The sequence below is a fragment of the Periplaneta americana genome, chromosome 9, assembly GCF_040183065.1.
Source record: "Periplaneta americana isolate PAMFEO1 chromosome 9, P.americana_PAMFEO1_priV1, whole genome shotgun sequence".
NCBI classification, from domain to species: domain Eukaryota; kingdom Metazoa; phylum Arthropoda; class Insecta; order Blattodea; family Blattidae; genus Periplaneta; species Periplaneta americana.
This window is the reverse complement of record NC_091125.1, coordinates 53,133,017-53,145,535: the sequence shown is the minus strand read 5'-3', so window position 1 is coordinate 53,145,535 and position 12,519 is coordinate 53,133,017. Positions and strand designations below refer to the sequence as shown.

Here is a 12,519-nt window from a genome sequence, read left to right as displayed (position 1 = left end):
CGCAGAACCTCCAATATTTTATATTGAAGTAGGCTATTTGTATTTAAGTAGTTACTGTATATTTATGCTGTAAATATAAAATGAGACAGAAAACTCTCTAGATAAGGGCCGAAATGCAAAAATATTAGTTGTTTATGTCAGTAGTTTATATTTTAATGTTATCTGTAACTCAACAAACCAACTGGGAATTAATTCCCGTCAGAATTCATAAGTTTCGGAGGACCAGGAAGTTGTAGTAAGTCAGAGTCTCTCCTAGTATTTCGGTTTACTCAACCATTCTAATTAAGCAACTGCTCCATTAGCTCTTACTTACTTACAAATGGCTTTTAAGGAACCCGGAGGTTCACTGCCGCCCTCACATAAGCTCGGCATCGGCCCCTATCCTGAGCAAGATTAATCCAGTCTCTATCATCATATCCCATCTCCCTCTAATACATTTTTATATTATTCTCCCATCTACGTCTCGGCCTCACCAAAGGTCTTTTTCCCTCCGGTCTCCCAACTAACACTCTATACGCATATCTGGATTCGCCCATATGTGCTACATGCCCTGCCCATCTCGAACGTCTGGATTTAATATTCATAATTATGTTAGGTGAAGAATAGCGTGCAGTTCTACGTTATGTAACTTTCTCCATTCTCTTGTAACCTCATCCCACTTAGCCCCAAATATTTTTCTAAGGATCTTATTCTCGAACACTCTTAACCTCTGTTCATTCACAAATTGGGAATTCAAGTTTTACAACCATACAGAACATCTGGTAATCTCCATTAGTTCTACCATCACCAATTCTGCTACAACTGTAATGTTACTACGCCACCGTTTTTCATGCAATGAAATAATCCGATTTACAATAATGGAAGATTTTGTAATATCTTAATATAAAGTACAGAGTTATTCAAAAGTTACGACAGATTTCAAAGTCCTCTAACCTTGTCAAGAAATAAGTTCATGGAAAAAAAATAATAACAGTCTTGTTCATAAAAAAACACTCGGGTATTGTAGTCTCCTCTATCAGTAGTAGTCTCTTTTATGGAATGAACAGCATTCAGCAGAAAATATTGCGGAATATATTCAATCTTCCACAATGATGCCGAAGTGCAGGGTGTATGCCTCAATAGATAAGAGTATTCTGAATCTTCTTAGCGCGCTGAAACAAACTCTATTATACAGGGTGATTCACTAGGATTTACCGTCCCTTACGGAGCTTATTTCAGAAGACATTCTGAGCAAAAAATGTCATATAAACAATTGTCCTAATCTCAATATTTTCAGAGTTACATTAATTTGAAGTTGTTTGTAAAATACATTTTTTTCTTTGGTTTTAAGGATAAAACAGTATTACAAATAGAGAATGAACCATTCAGAAATATCATTTCTTTAATTGGCTAGTGTTCTGAAGCTAAAAATGTTTGTTTTTCAATTTTTTAATTAAAATGACATCTTTTTCCGCACTTATCACAAAAATTGTTACAAATTATACGACTTTAGGAACTTAATTCTTTACAGTTTAACAATGCATCCTAATGTACAGTCTTGAAGAATTTACAAGAGTGGCGTGATTTGTAACAATTGTTGTGATAAATGACAGGAAAGTGTAATTTTGTAGTTAAAAATCGAAAAAAAAAATCTGTACGAAGAAACTATGGAATTCACAACACATTTTTAGCTTCAGAATACTAGTTAATTAAAGAAATGATACTCCTGAATAGTTCATTCTTTATCTGTAATATTCTTTTACCCTTAAAACTAAAAAATAATAGTATTTTACAAACAATTTCAAATTAGTGTAACTCTGAAAATATTGAGATTAAGACAATATTGTTTATATGACACTTTTTGATCAGAATGTATTCGGAAATACGTTCCATAAGTGACGGTAAATCCTCGTGAATCACTCGGTATTCATAGTACCACTACTAGGCCAATTCACTTTGTAGAGGCAGAACTATTATTTTCTAGTATGAATTTACAAAAAAAAAAGAGCCATTAAATAATAGCTTGAAATACTGTTTAGGCCTATTCATTTGCCATAGCACCAATATTGAAACTAGTAAAACAGAAATTTCCCCCATTTATGAATACTCCTTTATTAAAGATTTCCACGTAGGTTTCATGTTCATCTTCGGAGAATAAGTTCATTTATAAATTGTTAATACAAATAGCTCAGGCGGAAATACGCATACATCCAAACAGGCACAAAGAATCAAAAAACACTTCCTTGATATAACGGCAGCTCAAAACTCCAGTTACAAATAAAAGAAAAAAAATATATATTTTTTTTTTTACTTTCTCTATACTTTAAAAAAATAGAGAGAAACAAATATTTGAACTGTTACAACATTTTAAATTTGAGATAGAGGCCTAGATGGAATTGAGTGATCTGGTAAGACTGTTCTATCCTGAAGAACAGAGTATAAAGTAGGGAATGAAAATGGATAAGGAAGAGGAAATGGATTCAATGGGCTATATATGAAGACCTCGGAGACTTATAATCCCGTCCGCTGTATGAAATGGCTTGGAGGACGGCTTCATAACTCAGGAATAAACGCATTAAGGGTTGATTGACCTCCCACGCAAGACAACAGCAATATAAACAAGAGAGCATTACTGAAATAAGGAATCCACGTGGCAGTCGTTTCGTCTGAAAGACAGAAAGTTACTGGCCGATTAACCAGTGATAACTTGTGAGGGAAAGTTGGAGAGTGTTTCAAATAAACAATAAGAAGTGTCACGAGACACACACAGAGCTCGGAGTGCTTTGAAAATCCATATTTGTGGACTGCTTTCGATCACACAGTTGTAAACATAAGGTGGGTATTCGAGACATGGCGGGTTGGAACGAGGGCGAACTCCAGCTAAGGGAACATATCAAATCTCATTGGCAATAAGCATAGCCTACATCCATAGTGAAGAAGGAAATTGGAATCGCGTCCATTTCCACTAAATATTAAAGATGTTCTTTGGCTATTATCCTGGTCGAATAAGTTGTGAAGAAGCCGCAACGCGGTAACTGGCCGAGCCGTTCAGAGACTCTGGTTATATAGACAGCTTGCTATCGGTGATACGCAGCGCAGGATCAGAAATCCGACACATCACAAATTACGAATGAAACATATTACTAAATATAAACAGTCAAAACACTATTCACTCAGTCAAGTTAAGAAAGGAGATGTTAAAACTGTTTTTATTTTTTTTCAAACAATAGTTTCCATTTGTTTAAGAAGTGAAGCATCACTCACTACAATTCCCCTTAAGGAATTGAGGCGATGTATCATCCGATGCTATTTTTCAGTTCTTCCAGAGTTTAATGCAATTTGTTTTTATAGTTTCAGGGACATAAAAGTCACAAGAGGTTAGGTGGGGGAATTGAGGTAGGTATAGTTACAGGGCGGCGTATGAGCTTAGGTGATGACTAGGGCTAGGGTTTTGGTGAAATTGCATCTTTTTTCTAGTAACCAGAAACATAGCTGCTTTAGTATTTATGTTATATGATAAACTGAGTATTTTAAGACATATTTTGTTAGGGTATTTTTTTGCATTTTTTGCCTGTTTCAACTCATAAGAGCATTTTTTTGTTTTATTCGGTCATTTTTGAGCCATTTTCATTTAATTTTGGCCATAAATCACCATTATTAATGTAAAATAACGTTTATTTCCTTTGATATTTTCTCTACATATTTTATCCATTAATACCCATTATTTTATATATTTTAATCGTTTTTCTACACAAATATTGTCATTTTAACATAGTACACCCCATGTAATAGATCAGTCCAACCACTCCTTCAATATAGACTCCTCTATACCTGCTAATTCTGGATAAGAGTGGCCTTGTGGTGGACTACATGAAAACTACATCAAGTAAAATAATTAATTAAAGTATACTAATTAGAAAAAATCATGTAAAATTAAATGAACTTAAATGTTGATACCAGAATTTAATTTAATTACTAGTGTAAATATTAAGCAGTACAAAACCTCTTTTCCTACTAAGTCAGTTATGTAAGATCAATTTTAGAGCATTTTTAAAGGCATTTTTTTTTAGATTTTTAGGTCATAAATGCATTGGTTTAGGACATTTTTTCATGATTTATAGGTCATCAAAATCCTAGCCCTAGTGATGACTAACAAAGCTGAACTGCCAGACTTCTGCTTCTTTGTGAAACGTCCACGATCGAAAACGGCATGTCGAGGCCTGTTGGCATATGGGATTTTTCCGTGCTAGTCTACGGATGCCTCTGTGGCGAGTCTCGCTAGCATGTGAGGGACAACCACGATGTCAAAGAGAACCCGGATAACGGAGATGGTACATAATTGGTAACAGTTAGGAAACTTTCTGAGTCACCTTTTTGGTTTATCCGGTGCTGAAAATCCACACATAAGGAATCCAGTTATCCATCCCGGAGATTGTACACGCAATGGATAAACTACGATCTATATGTCAGAAGACTTCCATCCACGCCCTTTACACATACACACACTCTCTTTTGAATTCAACTTAAAAAATATGTGTCAATATTAAAATCTAAACTACATCCCCTAGCAGAAAAAGGATTATTGAAAGAGCAGTACGGTTTTCATAAGGGGTAATCTAGCATCGATGCAATTTTCATTATAAAACAGATAATGGAAAAGAAAAGATAATATAATCTACCACAAGTCATGCTTTTTCTGGACTATGAAGAAGCATATCGTCGTTGATTTTATGAAACAGTACAGAAAATAATTTTTCAGGAGGAATAAAAATTAATTAAATATCAACAGGTCTACACTGATTCTCGATGATGTGATTTATGTCCATCATATTAGTATAGTTTTAAAAAACAAAATAGTGATGCTACAAGAAACTCCCTAAAAGTTAATTTAGGCTTAAGGCAGGGATAATGTCTATTCCTTATTTTGTAAGAATAGAAATTAACACAATCCAAGAATATTCACCTGTGAAATAATAAACATATAAATATAATACTGTTTGCAGTTGACCGGGTACTCTTTGGCCGAAACTTAAAGTAGTTTACACAAAAATATTTCACAATTAAATGAAATATTAAAACTACACGGCATGAAAATGTCTACCATACCATTAAAATTAATACAATGGCTCCAGAAGGAAAATATATGAGGCGAATGAAAACAGTGATAGACTATAATATAAATAATAGAACAAACAAATTCGTTCCAAACGCCTATGTGAAACAAACTTGAACTTAGAAACAACATACATTAAGTACTTATAATAAAATTAATAGCTGTATGAAAACATATTTAGGAAGAACACGAGAAAATAAAATAAATTAAGGCTTTACAACACAGTATCAAAACATAGGCCTACTTTAGAATATGACTGTGAAATATCGGTAAAAGAACCGAAGATTAAAGAAGAATAGACACATATGAAATGACGAAGTCCGTCGAGTTAGATCTGTTGTAGTGTGTCTGCCTTCAGACTAGTCGGCCTGGGTTCGATTCCCGGCAGAGAGTAAAATTTATACCTCGGAACTAGGAGAGGTATCAGTGCACAATTTCTTATCACTAGAATGTGCACCAATATACCTGGGTTAAATCCCAAATCTCTCCGCAGTGCATATGAAGAGAAGGTATACGTCACTGTTGATAGTGAATCGTCCGTCGGACGGGGACGTTAAGCCTGGCGGCCCACTTGGTGCTATTCGACAGGAGTAGGCTATATGCCGGCACGGGGTTTCCCCTTCTCCTTTCCTCATCTTCATCATCTTCACCCATTCGCTACACTGACACGAACACTTAAACATACACTCACCCTATTATACGACATAATTCTCCACAGATATGCATTATGCATTGCGTGGCCCGCCGAAGTAGTATGCACTTTGAAAATGAATTACAGTCCTGGCATCTGTCCGCAATATGCGGAACAGGAATCACGCAAGTGAAGTGGTCAGACATTAGATAAACACACACACTTCTGAAATGAGAATCATAATGTCATTTTTAGATGTTTCACTAAGAGAAAGAATAGAATGTAATACCATAAGAAGACAAAAAGAATGCTAGAATATATAGTCATATTAAAATAAATTATATGATCATGATGAAAGAATGCTCCCTGAACGTCTGTCATAGCAAGCACACTCTTATAATCCGATGGGAGATGGGACGTTGGACGTTTACAATACAAATGGAGCGAACAATTTTAAGTTTTAATCATTTAGTCTTGAAACAGTCAACGGTCCAACCCTTGGAAGGGAGGAAGAAGAAGAAGAAGAAGAAGAAGATAACGAGAACTGTGTAAGTCAAATCCAAAAATTCTTAGTAAATTTAGAAGAAAGGAGGCTTATGAGAAATTCGTACGGCATAAATGTATTAGTTCACCCACAAGTTCCTTGACAAATTTATTAACTCCTATACCCTAGGAATTCACCCACTGACCTGACCTATGGTGCGAACTTCTGCCAATAATTCCATCAGCCAACGCAATGGCAGAGCACAACTGTTATTAATAGGAAGTCCATCACCCGTCAGTCACCCCGTTAACTCTACCTCACCCCACTCCATGTTCTCGTCACCGTAACGGGCGGAGTCCCCCCGGACAACATTCACCGAGTCCCAACCCTCGTCTATCAATTTGGCTTTCTGGAGCACTTTCTGCGCAGTTGCCTTGTTGGCAGCCTATAAACAAGTCCAAGGCATGGAAATCGCCACAAGGCCACAGGGGAGAGCAATTTCGGTCTTATTGTATTTGCATTAACGAAGGAAAATGTATTCTGTGTACTATTTCCTTTGGTCTCGAAAATTTAGTCTGGATTTGGGTAGATATGTAGCTTTGGTTTATCAACAGAAGGAATCGGGGTTCCATACCGGATAATCCCTTTATATCCGAGATAGATGTGTTCGTAAAATAAGTTTTCTCGGTGTCTTTAGGTTTTCCTTCCATCATCACCAAGTCTTCGTTAGTGATCGAATTACTTACAAAGAAACTTGCAATTAGATTTAAGAGTTACAAACTCTTACAACTGGGTTTGTGAAAAAAAATCTAATTCAGAACGACAGACATAAAGTGTGAAAGTTCTTTACATAATGTCTTTCGGAAACGAAATAAAGCCAGTGCCATAGATTAACGACATGTAAAATAATTGTTTCTGAAAAAGAAGAACATACAAAGCAAAATTTTCCGGCCATTTCTCGTCCACGTCAAATTCCAAATTTAACGATGTACAGTGGCGTTCAAAAATACCCGATCCCTACTAATCGACAATGATTGATACGAATTATTCGTGTAAGTGTGACTGCATTAGTTATTAGTTGTACGGACAAACGGCGGAGATAAGTCAGTGTTACCAACGGTATGTAAAATAAATATGTAAAAAAAAAGAAGGTTCTTTTAAAAAGAACCATAGTTTAAAAAAATGCAAATTTGAGATATTAAGCATGTGGTGAGCGTATTGTAGCAGCCTTCTACTGAATTAGTTGTTAGTGAAAAAAAACGCCATAATCCTATTTTATAGGATGGAAATTTTCAGTGGTTTTCATAAAACAACCTTAGTCCAAGGACTTTTTTGTGAAAACAGCCATTTTCCAGGACGATGGCAACATTTATAAATATCCCTTACATATCATCTTGAAACATTTATCCATACAATTTTAAACCGTAGTAGATTAACAGTACTGTTTATTTACACGGCAAAAGCCACCTCAGAGAAAAATAGGCCTACTTTAGCACTTGAATTGCCGTAATAGTTATGGAGTCATCTTTAGGTGCAGAAGTAACTCCATGGAAGAAACGTAAGCAACGAAAGGAGAATAAACTGGACATAATAAAAAAGAAGATTAAAGGGGGGCACACTTCAACCACAACAGAGTATTTTTTCTTAAAACAACCTTTGTCCACAGTTACCTATATTTAGACATATATTTCTAAGAGGCAATTTAAGTTATAAATGTACGTCAGTTTTCCCAAGTTTCTGCAACACCTTAAGATATGGCATGATGAATTTCATATTTGAAATGTCAACAACACTCATGCTAGACACTTTTTTGTTTCTCCTGAAACTGTATATTTTTTCTGTTTTTTTTTCTAATAAAACTCTTCAAATTGAAAAAATGCTCTTGATCCAGTCTCTCATTTTTTACTTTAAGACTGCATGACATATGGTGTAAGCAATACGTCCTGCCTACAACATGCCCACACTGCGGTTTTGGGTGATTTTGTTAGTATAACTACAAGTAGAAACCATTGCGACAAATAGAATAATGAATATGCATATGGCATATTGAACTTCTTTGATCATCCCCAACGCTTTCTTACCCATCCCAAGCCTTTACGCTAGTAGTTATCCTCTATAAGCTGTACAATATAGGCCTACATTATGAATAAATAAATAATAATGAATAATATTATTTTATGTTATTGATTCCATTGTATTACTTTAAGTATTTAAATATTTAAGAGATGCAGAAGTATATTATTTTAAGAATGCGTTATAATTTTTAAATTTATTTACAGATAAATATCGATTTCAGTGCTTGCATTCCTTTGATATAAAGCTATGGCAAATGAATGTATGATAAATACCTCCTACTGAGAAATAGCGAATCTATTTCAAATCTTGTCCATTTATATATAGTCTTGGTTGTGACTTATCTCGAAAATTCTAATCATGTATATTTGAACGTCAGTGTACAATTATTTTGGGGTGCCTTCAAATCAGAACTGGAGTTCTTCATACTGCAAGACTAGCAGAATCAAAAAAGGTTTCTATTATTGTCCACATCTCATTGCCTACCAGACGCGTTCTGATTTGGTAGATAAGAGGCTTGCGTGATACTACTTACTGTAGGTAGGGGTGGATATTTACTGCAACCGCAGATCAAAGTAAAGCAGCTTCTTAAGAGAGTGTAAATACTCAATACCGACTTGTTTGGAGTCACAAATACAGTCGGCTGGCCTCCCAAGTTGCAAGTTTTACGGTTAGCTAGTAACCCAGCAAATATGGAAATAAAAACTGTAATCACATTCGGAAAATGCCTCGGCCTTAGTTTTGTTGTAGTGGACGATGATAATTATTTTAAGAAGCATTATGTAGATACTTTGTCTTGCTCTACCTTGAAAATGTCTATACATGTAAACATATGTAATATGCATATATAATAACTAAATAAATACGGGCATACATATACATACATACATACATACATTACACTCCGACATACATACATTAAATTGCAATTCATTTAGTACAGACGTGGACAAATTATTAACAAAATTGACGATTTTTATGATAATTCTGTTTACAAAATTTGACTTTTCAATTTAGACTACAGTTGACAATTTTGCATATTTCCATCATTACAGTAGACAGAAATATGCAAAAACGTCAACTGTAGTTTAAATTGAAGAGTCAAGTTTTGTAAAAATATATAATAAAAATCTGCAATTTTGCTAACAATTTGTAAATTAGCAAAAATGTCAACTGCATTGAAGAGTCAAATTTTGTAAAAATATAAAACAAAAATCTTCAGTTTTGCTAATAATTTGGAAATATCCAAAATGTCAACTGTAGTCCAAATTGAAGAATCGAATTTTGTAAAAATATACAATAAAAACCTTCAGTTTTGCTAATAATCTGTAAATATCCAAAAATATCAAATGTAGTCCAAATTGAGGAGTTAAATTTTGAAAAATATACAATACAAATCTTCAATTTTGCTAATAATTTGGAAATACACAAGAATGTCAACTGTAGTCTAAATTGAAGAATCATATTTTGTAAAAATGTATAATAAAAATCTTCAGTTTTGCTAATAATTTGTCCACGTCTGTATATTAAACAGAGAATTTCATTTACGTAGATGATGACATAGTTGAACCGAACACATTAATTTGGGTAACCTTTGCTCAAGCGTGTTCTAATCCTACCTTTGCATCTTACGAGCATTTGATGTTCCTTGAGGCACTGAACTGCAGAGTTTAGAACGCAGACAGTAAATCCTTGTTTACGCAACGCATGTTTACATAACAGGCGCTCACATAATCGAATTCAGCAGTCTCACAATAGAACGGCGACGATCCCATACCCTTGTTTGTTTCCAGAAGGCGACGCATTTGAATAAATGTCATAAGGAAGTTCTGCGTATCAAGTTACATGCGCAGGTAATGCCAACAGAACGATATTGTTACCAGGAACGTTATTTTCCGTGTTCTAGATAATTGCCTGGTTCATTCAACCGTAAGCACATGATCCATACGGCTCGTAACTCATGTGTCTACGACAAAAAGAACATAAACTGAAAAACACAACTATGTTTATCGTATTACGAAATAAAGAAATACAGTATGATTACACAATAAAATTAAGACACATTCCCTTATGAATCCGTAATCTGCTTGAAGAGAAATGGTAGTGATTATAAAGCGATTCATATAAAATCATATTATATTTCAACCTACGCGACGCTGACATCTTTCTAAAGCTGAGAGTTCATTTCTTGTGTCGAATTCTGTAACTAAGTTCTAATTTTTTAAGCAATCCAAAAAATATAATAGGCCTATATTAATATTCGTAACTAAAATCATGCCTGCATGCATTTATTCCAGTGATACGGCCAGCAGCTCTTCAACATTCTTCGTTATTTTCGTGAACATTCATTCATTCATTCATTCATTCATTCATTCATTCATTCATTCATTGTGTTCTGCCCAAGGGTAGATTTTTCACTGCAAACACAGCATTCTCCAATCTTTCCTATTTTCCGCCTTCCTCTTGTGAAACGTCAGTTTAAAATTCGTGCCTGTTGCATCTTGTTTTCTATGCGATACGTTGAAATTTTATTTACTCTGAATGCGGCCTTGTGTTATAAATATTATTATCATTATACTAAATTCTAGATAGTTAAAAACCTTTTCAAAAACCAGGTATTATGTATATGAGCTGCTATTTCTTCGTGAAAATGAGAAGTTAAATAATTGAACTTCAACTCGTAAATAATTTACCCATTTACTATATGAAAGTTTTCATTCCGAAATTCTAAGAAACCAATGAAAAGATGGCTGTCTCTTTTCCTAGGGGCCTCTCTTTTCAACCACAGTTTTTAAATTCTTGCCAAACATTATTTAGCATAAGAATTTAACTTACCGGGAGTCGAATATAAAAACGGTCTCATTTCACCAAAATTATAATATGGTGCACTCAATGGAACAGTTTTAACCATGCCACAACAATGTTAATCCTTCCCATGAATATTTTGCTACCGTGGAATCTTTTCGTACAGATTAATCCTAAATTTTCCAATTACTTTGAAGTGAAATTCTGTCCAGACCCAAGTGTAATTTTCGGAAGTCGGAAATTTGTAGAAATCGTAAAATTAAGAAGCAGTCAGTCATCTACGTTTCTTTTGTTTGGTATAGCTCTGGATGATAGAAAAACACTATGTACTGCCGACTTACATTTCCTTACGACGGAAAATATCAAACAACTGAATTATCAACTGTGTTGTATCATAGGAACTTAAAGTAAATGATAGTTATCCATATAAATATATAGGCCTACAATATAAAATAATATTCAACAGTAACTTCGAGATCATAAAAAACGCTACTCATTGCTCATGAGAAACACAGTTGATTGCAATGTAGTAATGAACTATGTAGACGTGTAACATGTTTCTGAACCTTATTTTGAATACAATGATAATCTTAATTACTTATAGTTATCTACAGTCTAATAAAGGCCTAATTGACATAATGAGTGATCAGCCATAACGCAGTTAAAATGTGTACAGATGTTACATACTTTAAAGCCAATAACAGACCCCGAACTATAAGAAAAGAAATTATACCTACCTAAAGAAAACGTAATAGTTTTCAAAATCGGCAACAGAAAGAGCGACACTGAATTCCGAAGTCATATAAAGCTATACTGTAGTCACAGGAAACCCGAAATAGGGGAGAGTTCCGTCTTCATTTACTTTTTACGCCAAAGGACAATATCAGTGTCTCTCAGCTCATGCGGAAATAATGATCTGCCATACAAAATGCAACAGGAACGTAACCTTAACCACATCTTAACCACATTATTAGAAGTAATATTCACAACTGCATTTGAGATCATCTGTGAAGATCCGTCAAAGAGTATTCATTCGTCGTAAATAAAACGGGGAAAATATATTATTTATAGCGATACACATCAGAAATAGCCATAAAAACAGACACAGAAAGAGATACAATTGATACCATAAAGTACGGTATCTAACGAAATGCAATCAACTATTGATCCGCCACTGCGCACGGGCCATCTCGTTCATTTGTTATCAGCTACGAGCAACAGGATTCAATAAAAGAAGACCCACTCACCGCTGCAGAGTTGAGCTCGTTTTTGAAGGCCTTCTGGCGGCGAAGAGTGATGTTCGTGGACCCATTCTTGGATGCGATGCGCTTCTCATCCCGAGAAAATAGGCGCTGGCTGCAACACACAAAACACACAATGTGTAGTTTTCTCTGATAGAACTGTGAACAGTTTTTGTTATTCAATGAATTGACC

The 12,519-nt window shown here is 34.7% G+C and overlaps 1 protein-coding gene across 1 annotated transcript in view; it reads right to left on the bottom strand.

The window, feature by feature from the left end:
• LOC138705937 (pleckstrin homology domain-containing family G member 5-like) overlaps window positions 1-12,519 on the bottom strand; it is a 705,365-nt gene that overhangs the window by 437,672 nt on the left and 255,174 nt on the right. The window contains exon 5 of the mRNA XM_069834734.1: window positions 12,333-12,441. Within this exon, the coding sequence (XP_069690835.1) occupies window positions 12,333-12,441 (109 nt within the window). The remainder of the gene's footprint in view (window positions 1-12,332; window positions 12,442-12,519) is intronic.